The 18,460-nt window shown below is 51.8% G+C and overlaps 1 protein-coding gene across 1 annotated transcript; it reads right to left on the bottom strand.

Annotated features, from left to right (window-relative positions):
• Window positions 1–12,025: 12,025 nt before the first annotated feature.
• LOC144278207 (olfactory receptor 52B2-like) lies at window positions 12,026–12,961 on the bottom strand. Its single transcript, XM_077839424.1, has one exon. It carries the CDS (start codon window positions 12,959–12,961, stop codon window positions 12,026–12,028), a length of 936 nt encoding a protein of 311 aa, XP_077695550.1.
• Between the last annotated feature and the right edge of the window lie 5,499 nt (window positions 12,962–18,460).

Below are 18,460 nucleotides of genomic sequence, written 5' to 3' on the forward strand. Positions count from 1 at the left end.
ACTCCTGAGTGCCCTAGTTACACCAACCTAACCCCATGTAGACATGGCTACCGCCTCTGGGGGAGGAGGACTAACTACGCTGCCGGGGGAGCTCTCCCCCCTCAGCGCAGAGCATCTCCACTAACGCACCACAGCGGTGCAGCTGTGCCGGGGCAGCATTTTAAGCCTGGACGCTGGTAGCTCTGCTCCGGGGAACTGCAGCTGCAGTCGGTGCAGGGGGACCAGACGTCCCGTTTTTAAAGGGACAGTCCCGTATTTAAGCCCTCCTGCAGGGTGACCCAACTTGTTCTTAAAAAGAAATCGGCACTGGCTGGTCCTGCTGCTGGCCAGACCCCTGCTTGGCAGATGCCCACCCCACAGTGGTGAGGGGGGGGGTCTAGTGGCCGACTGTCAAGGTTCCTTCCCCACTCTAAACTCTAGGGTACAGATGTGGGGACCTGCATGAAACCCCCCTAAGCTTATTTTTACCAGTTTAGGTTAAAAGTTCCCCAAGGTACAAACTATTTTACCTTTTTCCATTGGACTTTTTTGCTGCCACCACCAGGCGTCTACCAAATATATAATAGGGAAAGAGCCCGCTTGGAAACATCTTTCCCCCCAAAATCCTCCCCAAACCCTACACCCCCTTTCCTGGGGAAGGCTTGATAAAAATCCTCACCAATTTGCAGAGGTGAACACAGACCCAAACCCTTGGATCTTAAGAACAAGGAAAAAGCAATCAGGTTTTTAAAAGAAGAATTTTAATTGAAGAAAAAAAGTAAAAGAAACACCTCTGTAAAATCAGGATGGTAAATACCTTACAGGGTAATCAGATTTAAACATAGAGAATCCCTCTAGGCAAAACCTTAAGTTACAAAAAGACACAAAAGCAGGAATATCTATTCAGTTCCGCACAGCTTATTTCTCACCCATTTAAACAAACAGAATCTAACGCGTCTCTAGCTAGATTACTTACTAAGTTCTAAGACTCCATTCCTGTTCTGTCCCCGGCAAATGCATCACAGAAACAAAGAGAGAGAGAGTTTTTTTCTCCTTCCCTCTAGCTTTTGAAAATATCTTGTCTCCTCATTAGTCATTTTGGTCAGGTGCCAGCAAGGTTACCTTTAGCTTCTTAACCCTTTACAGGTGAGAGGATTTTTCCTCTGGCCAGGAGGGATTTTAAAGGGATTTACCCTTCCCTTTATATTTATGACACCGACAATGCGGGTGGCTGTGCAAGGCTGGTGGCAGGGCGAAGATGCAGCACATGGGGCTGACCACTCCCCCTGCTGGTCCATCAGCGCAGCCCCCACTATGTGCCGGCTCTCGCCCAGCAGGGCCCTGCCCCCCGTCCCGTTTCCCATCGTCACTGGCTGGGCGCTGCGAGCTGCAGTGGCCGGTGAGTGCGGGCAGGCACCAGGCAGCGGCCGGTTACCTGTTGACTCTGCTGCCCACCCATCAGCCCTTTACATGTTCCCCCTCTCGCTGTCCTCTCCCTGCTTTGCCCCTTCACCTTCCCCAGCTCTGCTGCTCCCTCAGATCCGCCCGCAGTGGGGCATGTCCCACTCCCAGCGCTGTGCGGAGAACCTGCCCCTCATCGGAGAGTTTAGCTTATCAGCAGACTGGCTGGCATGATCCTTCCTTCCCGCACTGCCTCTGGCTGGGCCGGCGCCCCGGGAAAACCCAAGACCTTCCGGCCCAGGGTGCTGGCCAGGACGTGCTGATACCTGCATGTGCCAAAGCCCCGCACAGCGCTGGCATGAGGAAGCCTCTCTGCCCCTCAGCTAAGCTCCGGAGTGGCGGGGGGAGGAAGGGGAAACAATTTCCAGCCTGTTCATGTCCCGAACCTACAGGCTCCACAACAGCCCCTGTGGCAGGTCCTAAGCACGCCTCTTCACTCCCTAGCCCCACACCCTGGATCCTGGCCCCAGGGAGCGTGGGGCTGCTCCGCCCCCTAGGCATCCTCCCCTACTAATCCACTTCTCTGGCCCGGTTCTCTGAAGCCCTTGCAGTCAGTTTCCCTGGGCCCTGGTGCACAATGCATCTTTAGGGCTTAACCCCTTCCTGCCCGTGCCGTAGCCGGGGGACAGGAGTTGGTTGGGTTATGTTGGTGTGGGTAGGAAGGGAGAAGCTGCTTCCAGACATGGGGAGGGTGGGGAAGAAAGAGATGAGCTCTGCAAAGACATGGGCCAGATCATCTCTTCACCCCCTCCTCCTTCCCTGAGACTGGAAGCAGCTCCCTTCCCTTCCCCCACACATGCAGTGCGGAAAGGCTGCTGCTGGCCACATTCTTGTGTGAACCCTGCAGAAATATGGGTGTGTGTTTGTGTGTGATGCTGTGTGATCCTTGAAACCAGCTAATTTCTGCCAGCTGGAATGGACCCAGTCCTGGGGTCCTTATGGCGTTAATGGAAGTGTTGACTGAGTGACGGCCTCGGGATTTGGGGTGTAGAATATCACAGGGCCTGAGTAGGTTTCCAATGAGGTTTGCTCTGCACAGTCACATAACCCAGAACGGGCCAGTCCAGAGCCCACTGAGTTCAATAGCAAGACCCCTAGTGACTCCCATGGGACTGGATCAGGGTAACCCGGTGACCTCTTCCTAACACCGAACTACAGAGCAGTCACAGGAGCGTTATCTCCGTGCCCCGGCTCCGGTCCTGCCCTGGCAGTTAGAGTTACACACCCCCATTCTAACCCCAGCTCAAACATTTCATAGCTTTCATCTGTTTCCATTCGCCCCTTCACAGATTCATTCCACGCAAACGACTCACCAGGCTCCAGCCCCAGCTGGGGAGGAGGAATCTCCGTCTGTTACCCTGTCGGGGAGTTGCAGGTGGCAGGGAATCTGCACTGACCAGGGCTGAGGTACAGGGATATTTATACTGTTGCCCTGTGAATCCCAGCAGGGACTGAGTGCCAGCCCAGAGCCCCAGGGACCTGGCCTCTGTGACAGGCTCAGGTGGGGAAGAGCAACAGAGAATTAACCCTTTCCTCCTCTCACTTGTTTGATCTGATCATTTCTCCTTTTGTACATTATTTAGAAAGGTCCTTGTGACACTGAGGCACTGGCAAAGAGTTCCCTGTTCTTTGCAAACAACTCTCATTTCAGGCCTGACAAACTCCCTTCACCGCACACAAGTCTTTCAGTATATTAACTCATAAAGAGTAGCATGTAAGGTGTGCGCAGAAAGCTTGTAACTTGTCAAGCTTCATAACCACTGCAAAATGCATGTCCAGGTAATAGTTAAGGAATAACACATTGATATTGACAGTGTGCTTTACGGACTTGGAGTAGAAGTTAGTTACCAGGGCAGTGTGTCTTGGTGATGGCTATTCCTGGAGGGCATCGTCACCCCACCCTGGTTAGCTGGGGATGTAATGCCAGGCTCAGTTATCTACCCTTGCTCCATCCCAAGATGATCAATGGAAAAGCATTACGGACAACTGCAAACAATCAGCACCACTTGGAGGTATATGAAGGAACAATAAAAACAAAGAGGATTGCCCTGCCTGTGAACAGAGACAAAAGACTATTTCAGAATAACACAGAGTGGGAAGAGGCCCTCTGGATCCTTTCACTGAGGAGACATCTTGGAGTGAGGGGATGTTCTCATGAAAAATTGGATCCTGGTTAATGTGAATCCAGCCAGCTCTGCAACAGACTAAACTTTGAGAGGGAGGAACCTACTTTATTAGTAGGAAAGGGAACTATTGACCCAAGTTCTCATTTTGTGATGTTATATTGTAACCATTTGTTTCCACCACTTTCTCGTTTCTAGTTAACTCTCCATTCTTCTTAAATACACCAACTTTTATTTTATTGTACGTGCTCACACGCACCGTGTGTAATACAGGAGTGGAGATTTACTTCAAAACTGATAAACTGGGATACGCTGCTCCTTTTGGGGCAGAGATTCTGGATTTCTCTAAGTAGCCAGTGTCAGGGGCTGGATGTCACAGGGGAATGCTTCACAGGGGCTCAGAAGTGGAGGTGCCCTTATCATTAACCTGTCGGGTGAAGTCAGGGCTGGCCTAGCCCAGAGGAAGGCTCCTGAGTGGCTGACGGGCAGGTGGTGTCCAGGAGCCAGCACCCAACCACCGCCCAGCGAGACTCCCGCTCTCTGAGGCAGGGGGTACTGAGGTGACTCACAGCCCTGGGACCCCTGAGAGCCATCACAGTAGTTCTTATACTTATCGGCTCCACCCGCGCCTCTCATGGCGGTGGAGTATAGGAGTCGACAGGGGAGCGGCAGCTGTCAACTCACCGTAGTGAAGACACAGCGGTGAGCAGGTCTAAGTACGGCGACTTCAGCTACGTTATTCACATAGCTGAAGCTGCGTAACTTGGATCGATCACCCGTCCCCCATAGTGTAGACCGGGGCTTAGAGAAGACATACCGAGCCACACATCAGGGCTCAGTCACTTGCTTTTGGCAAAAATGGCAAACTATCTCCTGATCTGTTTCGTTAATGATTTGGCCTGTGCGGTGTTTGCTGGGGAGAGGTGCCAGATGGACAGGGCTGGGGGCTGGAGTGCCCGGAGCAGATGCAAGATGGGCAGCCACAGTGCAGGGAGCCCCATCCCCAACCCCTACTAGGGTACGGCAGCCACCAGCTGCCAATTAACTACCCGGGGTGAATGCACTGCAGGATCTCAGCCACCATTCTAGACAGGAGCCTACGCTGCATGATCGGTGTTTGGATCCAGTTTGGTTGTCCTGCTTCAGGCTGTTTTTATAAGATAGGGGCCACTGGCAGGCAGCCAGGGCTGTGGTTCAGATTCCAGCCATACCCCAAGACTCAGGGATGTCTGGCGTGTTAGGTGTTTGGAATATACGTGTCTCAAACCGTACGGCTGCTGGCCTCTGGGACCAGCTTCCTGGGCTAAGCACCGGCCACACCAGTGTCAAGCCATCCTTGTCTCCAGCCCCGTGGGACCCAGCAGCTGGCTTCGGCTGGGGCACAGACCCTAGGCTGCAATCTCTTGGGGACTGGGCTGGTTTTGAGTTCTTTGTTTCTTCAGGGCCGAGTACTATGGGGCCCCGACCGATTGCCACGGAAACGATAATAAACATCACTAATCGTGTGAATCTGGCCCTTGATATTTTGACACGGGGGTGCTTTACGCCCACTCTGCCCTGGTGGCAGGCACAGCACGAGGTGCAGAGCAGGGCAGAACTAGCTTTTCCCCAGATTTTTGGAAATCATAGAATCATAGAATATCCGGGTTGGAAGGGACCCCTGAAGGTCATCTAGTCCAACCCCCTGCTCGAAGCAGGACCAATTCCCAGTTAAATCATCCCAGCCAGGGCTTTGTCAAGCCTGACCTTAAAAACCTCTGAGGAAGGAGATTCTACCACCTCCCTAGGTAACGCATTCCAGTGTTTCACCACCCTCTTAGTGAAAAAGTTTTTCCTAATATCCAACCTAAACCTCCCCCACTGCAACTTGAGACCATTACTCCTCGTTCTGTCATCTGCTACCATTAAGAACAGTCTAGAGCCATCCTCTTTGGAACCCCCTTTCAGGTAGTTGAAAGCAGCTATCAAATCCCCCCTCATTCTTCTCTTCTGCAGGCTAAACAATCCCAGCTCCCTCAGCCTCTCCTCATAAGTCATGTGTTCTAGACCCCTAATCATTTTTGTTGCCCTTCGCTGGACTCTCTCCAATTTATCCACATCCTTCTTGTAGTGTGGGGCCCAAAACTGGACACAGTACTCCAGATGAGGCCTCACCAATGTCGAATAGAGGGGGACGATCACGTCCCTCGATCTGCTCGCTATACCCCTACTTATACATCCCAAAATGCCATTGGCCTTCTTGGCAACAAGGGCACACTGCTGAAATATCTGAATAGGGAAGGGCCTAGAAACTGGGCCATTTCCCCCCAGCTGCAGCTTCCCTGCCTCTCGCTCCAATCACAGTCCGCACCCCACTGGGCCCTGCTGAATGCCGGAGAGCTGCCCCCAACCCAGATGGTTGATGCCAACAACGCACCAGGCTCCTGCCCAGCGGGGGATGAGGAATGTCTGCCTGTGACCTGGGTGGGGAGCGGCAGGCAGTTGGAAACCCGCACAGGGATATTTATACTGCCGAGCCAGAGGGAGCCCACAGCACTGATATAAACCTGCTGCAGGTGCCTTAAATGCTTAATATTCAGATGCTGTTTGCAGTGTAGATGCAGCTATGTCCATCCCACCTTGTCTCTCTAATATTCAGCTCTGACTTCCTCAGCTTTTTTTTTCCCTTCCCTCTTTCCGTCAGGTGCAATGAACACAGCCCAGCCCGGAATAACCCACATCACAGGAGATGCTTCTGTGCATGCCCATCGCTCCTTCTGGCTACGTCTCTCATGTGCCAAGTCACTGTAGTACCTGAGCAGCTCCTGGTTTGTAGGGTATTTATCCTCACAGCAGCCCTGTGAGGCAAGGCAGGGTTGTTGTCCCCAATGAGGCGCAGAGAGGTTAAGTGACTCACCCAAGGCCGCGCAGGAAGTTGGCAGTGATGCAGAGAATTGAATGGGGAACTCCTAGCTACCAGGGGGGTGTCCAATCCATGGCCCATCCTGTCTCCCATACAGTCTATCTGAGGGTCTCAGTGAGCTTCACACACATCCATGAGTCAGTCTAACCCCCCTTCTCCTGCTCTGTGAGCTGAGTCAGCAGTGTTAGCTGCATTTTACAGATGGGGAAACTGAGGCACAAGGGGAGGGTAGTGATTTGCTCAAGGTGACACAGTGATTTGGTAGCAAAACTGGGTGTAGCCCGGGGCCCCAAAAGCCCAGGCACATCCTGTAACTACTAGGCCTTACTTCCTCTCATGTGTTTCTGTGGGCGATCATACCATCCGTGGCTATGCATTAAACATCCCAGGGGACAGACACCCACAAGCTGCAGGGCAGAAGCCATCCAACAGCCGATGAGAGTGAGGAAAAAAACTCTCCCTATGAGCAGGTTACTCCAGAACTGCCCCATGCTGGGACTTCTTGTAGGGCTGGTCTGGGTCAGTGCCAGGACACTGGGCCGGCCGCCCCCTGCTCTAATGGCAGGTCCTGTGTCCACCTGTGCCTAGCCTGGCCAGGCTGAACTCACCCAGCCCCTCTGAGCGGAGGGCTTACAGCCACGTTCCTCTGCTGCCCTCCACAGGGCCGAGGAGAGCGTGAGAACTTCAGACGGGGCTGCTCAGGCCCGCCCGCTTTTCACTCCCCTTATGCTGGGGACAGTTTCACAGAGCAACAGATGAAACCTCTTCGCGAACGTCGACAAAGCCTGACAGCTATGGTCACTGCAAAGGGTGGTTTTTTCCCCCTCTCTTATCTGGAATTTTGTCTGTGCTCAATAATGCAGATGCTGAAACAATTGGTTACATAGTACAACTAATAGTATTATTCAGTCTTCAGTATAATAGCCAGGGGACAGAAGGCAGGAGACCTCCAGTGGTCAGACATCCTAATCCCTGGTTTGCTTTACGAAGGTATCACGTGTGTATATAAGGCCAACTCACGCAGGGGTCATAAAACCCCTCATGCATTTAGTTCCAGAGGTCCCACATTTGACCCCTACTGCTGACACCCCTGTGGGGGTTGATATATAGCTACAGTCCTGCTTTGGGTGCATTAGACCCGACTAGACGACTTACTGAGGTCCCTTCCAGCCCTTTGTTTTACAGTCAAAATAACAATTCGCTAGCAAGCCCTGTCAGTCCGGCGAGGCTGCGTTCTTACTGCTGTGCTGGACCAGCTGCTCTGGAGTGCTCTTCATAAGAAGGAATTTGGAAATGTTACTTGTGCAGGTGAGAGGAGCTGCTTTATGGGAAAGGCAGATACCGGATTCCTAAGAAGAGAAAGAAAGGGAATGGTCATTCCCACTGTCAGTATTGAAAAGGTTCCTACAGAAAGTCCTGCTGTTGGCTCTCGCAAGCCTGGGGCTGCACGGCCTGTGTAAGTACCTGGAGCCCGAGAGAGGAACTCCAGCACAGAATTGGTAAGTAGATTGACTTCCCTCCCCTCCACATAGGTCACATTTTTTAAAAAAGGAGGCGGGGGGGAGTCCAGAGGTTAGACAGGGCTCAGGGCACTCACCTGGGATGGAAACCCAGGGTCAAGCTGCTGCTCAGACTCAGCAGAGCACTGGAACGTGGGCCCCCGACATCCGAGGGGAGGGTTGCACCACTGGATCCAGTCCATCTCCGTTTTCTCCCAGTGGAAGCTCATTAGACGTTCCCCGGGCCAAAGAGCTAGAGACCGACTCTTGAGCCCAGTGACAGGTGCCTTCCCTGGGGAGACCCGGGGCCGCGTCTCTGCTCCAGCCACCACACAAAGTGGACCAGCTCCAAGGGAAGGGACAGCAAGAGCCCTGTGACTGCCCAAAGTGACCCCCCCACCCCCCAAGTCCAGTGTGCCTGTGACTCAACAGCTGCCCCCAACCTGGGTGTAAGTGAGGGCACCTGGGCCGGAGGAGGGGGCAGGGGAGGGCTGGGGAGACCGAAGGAGCAGCAGAGGCCTGCCTGAGGGAAAGCTGCCAACAGAGAGTTTGGAGGACAGCTGGTGGCGGGGACTGGCTGGAGTCGGGGAGCCCTGCTGAGTGGCAGGGAGGCTCCTAGGAACGAGGGGAAGAGCCAGCATGGACCGCGTAAGCCAGACCCAGACGCAGGGCTCACAGCCAGGAGGTCTGAGGAGCGTGCCAACGCAAGGAGCCCTACGGCAGAAGACCTGGCACCCAAGTGGAGGGCTGTGGGAGGAGCCAAGGAACAAGGGGGGGTACTGGCAGGAGGTTCCCCAGAACAGGGGTAGGACTCCTCGACTGGGAGGCCGGGACGAGTGGAATCCTGCCAGGGGCCCTCTCACAGGAGACCTGAGTGGGAGCGACGGGAGAAGAGTTGCGGAGGGAAGCGAGTCTGGGAGGTCTTGGGGGGAGGCCTGGAGAGTGGAGGCCTGGAAAGGGGGCTGATGAACCAGACAGAGGGGTGAGACAATACTCCTTTGCATGGGCAACTACAGGGGAAACTGAGGTAGGTGCATCTGTCATACTGCCATTTGCTATTGGAAGTAGCCCCAGGCAGGGCTGCTTTGTCACAAGCCCCATCCCAGAATACCCCATAGCCTGGTAGTTAGGGGACACCCTGGGATGTGAGGGACCCAAATGAAGACCCTGCTCTGAGTCAGACAGATTAATCACAAGATGGGGTGGGTCACAGAGACCCCCTTGGGACTTCCACCTGATGTGCCGAGACTGCCTCTGAGCCTGTTTCTCCTGGCAGCTTGGGAGCCCTGCCTGGTTGTGCCAGACACACTAGCCTGCTGCAAACACAGACCCAGGTCTGACCCATGTCCTCCAGAGCTGGAGACTTAACTGAAAACAGCTTAAGAAGTGCTCCTGTCTCCAGCACCCAGATACCCAGTTCCCAATGGGATCAAAACCCCAAATAAATCCATTTTACTCTGGATAAAGCTTATACAGGGTAAACTCATAAATTGTCCACCCTCTATAACATTGATAGAGAGATTTGAACAGCTGTTTGCCCCCCCCAGGTATTAATCACTTACTCTGGGTTTATCAACAAACAAAAGTGATTTTATTAACTATAAAAAGCAGTATTTAAGTGGTTCCAAGTAATAACAGACAGAACAAAGTAAATTACCAAGCAAAACAAAACAATAACACGCAAGTCTAAGCCTAATACAGTAAGAAACTGATTACAGATGAAACCTCACCCTCAGAGATGTGCCAATAAGCTTCTTTCACAGACTAGACTCGTTTCTAGTCTGGGCCCAATCCTTCCCCCGGGTACAGCCCTTGTTCCAGCTCAGGTGGTAGCTAGGGGATTTCTCATGACTGCAGCCCTCTTTGTTCTCTTCCACCCCCTTATATGGCTCTGGCACAAGGCAGGAATCTTTTGCCTCTCTGGGTCTCCATGCCTCCTTTTAAATGGAAAAGCACCAGGTTAAAGATGGATTCCAGTACTAGGTGACATGGTCACATGTCCTGTGAGATCCCAAGCCTTCATTCCTCCCGGCCTGACTCACAGGAAGGCTTGCAAGTAAACCGCGCACTGCTCAGTCAATTGTCCTCATTGATGGGTGCCATCAAGATTCTACAAAAAGAACAGGAGTCCTTGTGGCACCTTAGAGACTCACAAATTTATTTGAGCATAGGCTTTCGTGGGCTACAGCTCACTTCATCGGATGCATGTGGATACAGACTAACAGGGCTGCTACTCTGAAACCTATCAAGATTCTAAACCACCATTAATGGCCCACACTTCGCATAACTACACGTGATGTTATGAGTGTAATATAATATCTCATTGAAAGGTGATAGGTCCAGAAAGAGTTAATTAACTCACAGACTGACCTGACCCAGGGCCAGACTCTAAAGACTTGTTAGGAAGAGATGTAAATGAATAGAGCTTTGTAATGCAAGCCTGCATTGTTAGAGATAGAAGGATAGATGTTTGCTCAGGTCTTGTGATGTCAGCAAACAAGTCTTGTCTATGGCTATAGCTTTGATTCAAAGATCAAAAAAGTCATATGAACATTTAGGAAGACACTTGAGTGAAATAGTATAATTGTCTATATGTCTCTTTGAAGGTTGTGGTAACCTGTGTCTGAATTGTTTAATGGATAAATTACCCTGTGCTAATTGCCATGATGTTTAGGAGAAGGAAAGTTAAGACTATTGTTTTCTCAGCCCAAAAGGCTGCTGGAAATGTATAAAAACCCTGGGACATGATCCTTCTTCATCTCAGATCTGCTTTGGGTTTCAAGAAGGGGAAACCTTAAGCCATAAGGATTGAGATCCCCAGTCACTGACGGGAATCTCCCTGAATATGGACATTGGACTATAACCTCTGGACTATTTCTAAAAGGACTTTTGGCAACTACAAGCTCATCTCTGCTCTGTATCTGAACCTCAAGAATTGAACTCAAGTCTGTCTGTATATTGATCTTTTAACCAACACTCTCTCTCTTTTCTTTTTTAATAAATTTTAGTTTAGTTAATAAGAATTTACTATAAGCATGTATTTGGGGTAAGAGCTGAGTTATCATTTGATCTGGGTCTGGGGTTTGGTCCTTTGGGGTCAGGAGAACCTTTTCTTTTATATGATGAAATCAGATTTTCAGAATTTTATCATCCTATGTTTGACAGGTGTGTCTGGATGGAGGCCTGAGGCTGGATCGCTTTAAGGGAACTGCATTATTTGGGCTTCTGAGTAACCAGGGAGATGCTGTAGAAGCTGTTTTGGGCTGGCTGGGTAAATCTAAGTATTGGAATATCCAACAGCCTTTGGGGTTTGTCTGCCCCGGTCTGTTTGCAGTTCACCCTGATTGAGTGACCTCAGCTGGCTCCCACGGGCAGCATCGTCACGCTACAATAGGACCTCAGAATTATATTTCATATTTCTACAAGAATAATACATTTATACAAATAGGATGACCACACTCAATAGATTATAAGCTTTGTAATGATACCTTACAAGAGACCTTTCACATGAAGCATATTCCAGTTACATTATATTCACACTCATTAGCATATTTTCATAGAATCATATGGAGTGCAACGTCACAAATCAGTTAACGACAGTGTCGCAAAACATACACAGGGCGGGGCTGTGCTCAGACTGCCAGGGCCCTCTGGCATGTCCCAACATGTGAATGCTTGACATTGCAACCTTAATAATGTTCTTTTTAACATTGTGTTTTGCACGTGCTATCGATCCGTTTGTTCTCTTTATAATAATTTCTAAGAAGCTCGTCATCTCAGCTCCTGTAGTTCGAGAAGCTCAGAGGAACAGCTATTTTCGATTTGCAGAGGACTTTGATTGACAAGTACGAAATACACTCAGCCCATGGTGGAATTAGAGCAGTATGGGGAAGCATCAAATGAAACGACGTGTATCAGGAATGGTAGCCTGCCAGATTCAGCTTCATTATGTGGTGTCCTACCTTGTCCCACTGCATTTCTCTACCCAACATCATTTCAACCCAATTTCATTTCTAAACAGACTCTTTGGCGAGTTTCATGGTTCAGCCCAGCTGCCACATTCAACGTGAGAAGACGTGGGTCGCTCCTTCCCACACCTGTTTGCTCCTCACCCCGTAAATGATGGGGTTCAGCATGGGGGGGATGATGACATAGAGGTTGGCCAGTAGGATGAGGGTATGGTGGGGGATGTGGCTGCCAAACCGATGGGTGATCCAAGAGAAAAACGCTGGGGTGTAAAACATCAATATGACACAGATGTGGGAGCCGCACGTGTTCAGAGCCTTGAGATGGATGCCCTGGGATGGCAACCTAAAGAGAGACCTGAGGATGGAAGCGTAGGAGACTGCAATAAAAAGAGCATCCAATCCTGCTGATAGGAAACCAGCTGCTAAACCATACCAAATATTGACTGTTAGGTCCCCACAGGCCAGCGTGGCCACACCCATGTGCTCGCAGTACGTGTGAGGCATAATATTATGTCCACAGTAGTCGAGCCGTTTAAGGAGAAAGACGGCTGGGAACATTATACAGAAGCTCCTGGTTAGAGCGGCCATGGCTATCTTCCTGATCACGGAGTGTGTTAATACAGTTGTGTACCGCAGGGGGTCGCAGATGGCAATGTACCGATCAAAGGCCATGGCCAGTAGGATGGCCGACTCGGTAATGAAAATAAAATAAATGAAAAACATCTGGGTGAGGCAGCCATTGAAAGAGATCTCCTTGGAGAGAGACCAGAAAACACTTAGGGTTTTCGGCACCGTGGAGGACGATAACAGCAGATCGGCCACTGTTAACATGGATAGGAAGATGTACATGGGCTCATGGAGACTCGACTCTGTTATGATGGTGAATAGGAGGACAGAGTTCCCGAGAAGGGCAACAACGTACATCAGACAGAAGGGGATGGAGAGCCAGATGTGCACCTGCTCCATGCCTGGGATGCCGACCAGCACGAATGTTGCGGGGTGGGACCTAGTGGAATTGATCACTGACATGGTACGATGCAGGCCACGCAGGCTCCCCGGCCTGTGGGGGAAGACAAGAACAGTCGCTGTCAGAATCACTAAAACTACAGAGTTCATTGCCAGTAATGTTCATAGTCCCCCTTCCCCCATTTGGGTGAGCTGGCGTTCTCAGGGTGTATTCTCTATTTGCAAATGGTCAATGACTAGTTTGAATGAATGTCGGATGGTGGTTTGGTCATGAGCTTGTTTCCTCCAGCTATTCACTACTCATTATCTGAGCTCTGTGATTGGCCACTGTCACAGACCCACAGGATCCTGCTGCACCCCCAGCTTTGGAACCCCTTCAGCATGCCAGACCCCAAGTGGTCTCCCTCTTCCTCTGGAGTAGGTCATTCAGCCCTCCGGCTTCACACCATGAGCTCTGCCCAGCGAGTCCAACAGAGGCAGACAGACCCCTGGGAGACACTGGTCATAGAATCATAGAATCACAGAATATCAGAGTTGGAAGGGACCTCAGGAGGCCATCTAGTCCAACCCCCTGCCCAGAGCAGGACCAATCCCCAACTAAATCATCCCAGCCAGGGCTTTGTCAAGCCTGACCTTAAAAACCTCTAAGAAAGGGGATTCCACCACCTCCCTAGGCAACGCATTCCAGTGTTTCACCACCCTCCTAGTGAAAAAGTTTTTCCTAATATCCAACCTAAATCTCCCCCACTGCAACTTGAGACCGTTACTCCTCATTTTGTCATCTGCTACCACTGAGAACAGTCTAGAGCCATCCTCTTTGGATCCACCTTTCAGGTAGTTAAAAGCAGCTATCAAATCCCCCCTCATTCTTCTCTTCCGTAGACTAAACAATCCCAGTTCCCTCAAAATAAGAAGGTCCATGCTGCAGGGGTTAATGCCCCTTGCCCAGCATTTGCAGTGACACTCAAACAGCATTGTCAAAACAGTGGGCTTATTCCTCAAGGAATGCAGCATGGGAAGTCCTAGGTAAGCACAGAGAACTGATGGTTAAAGCATCATTTGTTCTGATCAGCCCAGGGCCCTGCCAAGCTGGAGTGAGCCCCATTGTTCAGGCTCTGTCTGTCTCTGGGTCAATGTCCCGGTGACTGGCTTTGCCATTGTCTTCTCCAATTCTCCACTGATATGGGGACCCCTCGGCCAGTCCTATTTAGTGACCCATTCAGGCTCAGATAGCTGGGAGACATTCCTAACTATGTTTCTTAGCCTACCCCGAGAGCAAACAGTCCTCCCCCACTCCCCCGGATAACAATGCAAAATAGCGGGGAAACTGAGGCATGTGTAGGCTACATAAAAATATGACAGAAAATTCTCACTTCACCACAGCCACGTGGAATCATGTCTGCTTCCTGAATGGGATCATTTTGATAAGGAGAATAACAAACATATGGAAGGGACAATGCCCTTCTGGGTTGTATTTTGGAGGGACAAACATTCATGCTAAAATGTAGGAAACATTCAGATTTTCAATACCTTGTGTGACCATGCCCTCCTGGGCAAAGTCTTCCCAGCCTGATCGAGTTGCTGTCTCACAGTAACTTAGCACCAGGGTGAGTGATGGCACAAAGTGCTGGCCAGGAGAGAATCAGACTGGGTGAAAAGACCCGCAGAACAGAATCCCACCCCAACAGATTTACTGTCATCGAATCCCGATAGCCCCGTGTGCCAGGCATCGAATCCCAATAGCCTCATGTGCCAGGCGTCGAATCCCGGTAGCCCAGCTGTTCAAGGGGACCTACAGATTCGTTTTACAGTACCTAAAGAGGAGAAAAAAGCAAAAAACTTCCAGCCCCAGTTTGGGTCTCAAACTCCAGTTACCAATGGGCGTTTGATATTTCGGTGCGGTCACACCCTGACATCCAGCTCTCTGAGGCAGGGACTGGCTTTTTCTTATGTGTCCATACAGCACCTAGCACAATGGGGCCCTGATCCCCAATGTGGGCCCCTAGGCCCTACTGCGATACAAAACATACTCCTAATCGTCCCCTGAGGCTCTTCACCCCTGTCTTCTGGAGTGTGGCACGGGGCAGGAGCCAGCCCAGCATCTGTGGCATACATGGTGGTGTGCACTGTCCTGACATCAGAGATGGACTCGCTCCATACGGTCCCGCTCCAGGCAGAGGAATCGCCTGGCTAAGATCTGAGCAGGTGACTCTGCTGACCCCATGGAAGTACAGGTCCCATCCCCCTCCCGGGGATCCTTACCTCTGTCGGCTCAGGGCATGGCCAGGTGTCCTGGGCAGCGAGGTCACATTATACTAAACCTGTCTGGGCCAGTGGCGTCTCCCAGCTCCGAGCCTAGAAGCTGCATTTCCTCCAGGTACAGATTCCCTGCCCCTCCCTCCAATCACAGCCCTCACCCCACCGGGCCCTGCTGAATGCCCAAGAGCTGCTCCCGACCCAGACGGCTAAGGCCAGCAACTCACCAGGCTCCTGCCCCAGCCGGGGAGGAGGAATCTCCGCCCGTGATCCGGGTGCGGAGTAGCAGGTGGTGGGGAATCCGCACTGACTGGGGCTGGCATCGGATATTCATAGTGCTACCCTGGGGATCCCAGCGGGGGCTCCAAGCCAGCAGGGAGCCCCAGGGACCTGATCTCTGTGACTCAGGTGGTGAAGAGCAACAGGGATTTAACCCTTTGTTTCTCTGTGCATTTTTCTGCATTAGCATTATCGGCATGATAAGTCTGCCCTCCTATAGCCCAAGGTGCTTTCTCATTGAACCGGGATCCCATTTCCGTATCTGATGGGGCTGTGCTCAGTAACCCAGGAGGTCCCTTCCAGCCCCACACACCAGCCCCCCCCGTGCAGGAACGATCGGCCCGGTTAGGCGGCGACAGAGCATCAAGCCCTGGGTTCGCAAAAAGAAAAGGAGTACTTGTGGCACCTTAGAGACTAACGAATTTATTTGAGCATGAGCTTTCGTGAGCTACAGCTCACTTCATCAGATGCATACCGTGGAAACTGCAGCAGACTCTATATATACACAGAGAATATGAAACAATACCTCCTCCCACCCCACTGTATCAGCCCCAGAACAGAGACCAGGGATCTCTGCCGAGTGTGCTGCATGGCTCTGGCTTGGCAGGTGCCCCGTCCTGTGGTCCCTGGCAAGGGAATCAAAGCGGGAGCATTTTATACCCACTCTCGACAGCTGTGCCTGCGGAGGCAGGTCGCCCGGCAGGGCAGCCTCAGGCCCTCTGCATCAGGTGTGGCATCTCACCCAGGGACTGTTACCACTTTGCAGCAGCGATCTGCAATTTCAGTGGCTCTTTAACTTTTCTGCGCCCACAGGCGCAGAGCAACACAGGTGATAAAGGGTTAATCCTTGTGGAAATTCCAGTAGCCAGTTTTCTGGTCGTCAGCTGGTTCTGGAACCCAGCAATGGATTTATCGGGCCCCTGGTTCCCGGGGCTACTGGTCCTCCCCGAGAAATCAGCAGAGACCTAGGAGAGGTTTGGAATGGAGTCTGCTGGAATTTCTACAGAGCAAGCAGCCACTTGCATTGCATGCTGCAGGGAGGCTGAAATCAGAGGAGAAGAGACGGCAGTCCTGTGCTTGGAGTGGGTCACTGGGAGCTAGGACTCCTGGGTTCAGCTGGTATCAGCCAGCTTCCCAACAGGCATGGAGCTTTGAGAGGCCAGTCTGGATTTCTCCAGAATTAGGAAGTCATCAGGAGGCCAGAATACAGCTGAGTAAATCAACTAATCGCTCACTCACGGCTCTGCTGTTGGGCAATTTTAGGCAAGACCGTTATAATCTGTTAGCCACCCAGTGAAATCGGGGTGCTAACCCTTGCTCACAAGGAGTTTCATTGGCCGTGTTGCTGCAGCGGTGTCAGTCCCAGGATGTTACAGAGACAAGGTGGGGGAGGTGATAACTTTTATGGGACCAACTTCAGCTGGTGAGCTTGTCTCCCTCCCCACCTTGTCTCTCCCAGAGTCCTGCAGCGAGAAAAGGCACCTATGAAGGCCTTGATCAGCAGCACACTTAAGCGCATGCTTTACTTTAAGCATATGTTAATTCTGTCCCCATTCAGTAAAGTACTCAAGTATATGCTTAACTTTAAGATAAAAGGTGTGGCTACACTGCAATTAGAAACCCAGGCCTGGCTCATGCAGCTGACTCAGGCTCCAGGAGCCTGAGCCCCGATGTCTACACCACAATGAAACAGCCCCTTCACGCGAGCCCTGGGGGCCCAAATCAGCTAGCTGGGGCCCAAATCAGCTGGCCTGGGCCAGCCACAGGGGTCTAATTGCAATGTAGCCATACTCACTGGGTCTTAAGTGTGTACTTAGAGCAGGGGTGGCCAACTTGTGGCTCCGGAGCCCCACACGGCTCTCCAGGAGTTAATGGGCGGCTCCTTGTCTAGGCACCGACACCGGGGCTGGACCTACAGGTGCCAACTTTCCAATGTGCTGGGGGGGCGCTCACTGCTCAACCCCTGGCTCTGCCACAGGCCCTGCCCCCACTGCACCCCTTCCCCTGAGCCTGCCGTGCCCTCGCTCTCCCCCCACCCCCGCAGCCTCTTGCATGCCACGAAACAGCTGATCGGGAGGGAGGGAGGGGGAGGCGCTTATGGGCGGGGCTGCAGGTGAGCAGGGGGTGCTGGGAGTGTGGGGGGGAAGCTGATTGGGGGCTGCTGACATATTACTGTGGCTCTTTGGCAATGTACATTGGTAAATTCTGGCTCCTCTTCAGGCTCGGGTTGGCCACCCCTGGCTTAGATGGATGCAAGCACACACATTAAAGCACAGACCATGCTTAAGTGCTTTGCCAAGTTAGGGTCTAAGGGCAAATAATCACAAAGGGCCCACTGTAAAGTCCAGTGAAGTCACTGGGAGGGTTTCTATGGACTTCAACGGACTCTGGCTCAGGCCCCAAATCCACCTTGCATTTCGCTCAGCCCCTTTCCTGCCTGGCTGGCTTCTGAGTGAGGCGTGCAGGAAGGCCAACTGCGGTGAAAGCCCCGACGTGCGATATGTGAACCAGCCTCGCTAGCCAAGCAGCTGCCCGGGGAGCTAGCCCAACCCTGGTGTTCAGAAAGATATTTTCTGTCCGCGAGGGAGCCATTGGAAAGGAGCTGTGAACACTGTGCTTTCCCAAGGAGCAGTGGGGCAATTCAGCTAACATTTTAACCAAGCTCCGAGTATAAATCTTCCTAAGGAGCTGACTAATTTGTCATTATGTACGAGTTGAACCGGCAGGCGCTGTGGAGCTGGTGACTGATTGACCAAGTGGTTCTTTTCCTCTCTTTCCCAAACGTGCATAACCTGTGCAAAAACCTGCCCGAGGCCCCTTAGTCCCCCTCAGAGCAGGGCTACAGCCAGGGTTTGAAAATACTTCCACCTCCTTTGCAGGATGGCTGCAGAGTCTGACAAAGGGCCGGATTGATTTCTAGGCGTACAGTGAGCGTTTGTTCTATGGTTCAATGCCGTCCTTTTCAAACTGGGCTACATAACCCAGTCACCTCAGTCCTCTAAGTGCCAGCCGGCTGGTCTTTTAGAG

Source organism: Eretmochelys imbricata, chromosome 1, assembly GCF_965152235.1.
Source record: "Eretmochelys imbricata isolate rEreImb1 chromosome 1, rEreImb1.hap1, whole genome shotgun sequence".
Classification (NCBI taxonomy): domain Eukaryota; kingdom Metazoa; phylum Chordata; order Testudines; family Cheloniidae; genus Eretmochelys; species Eretmochelys imbricata.

Coding starts and splice junctions, on each gene's coding strand:
- LOC144278207 (XM_077839424.1), bottom strand. CDS start 12,961: ATGTCAGTGATCAATTCCACTAGGTCCCACCCCGCAACATTCGTGCTG.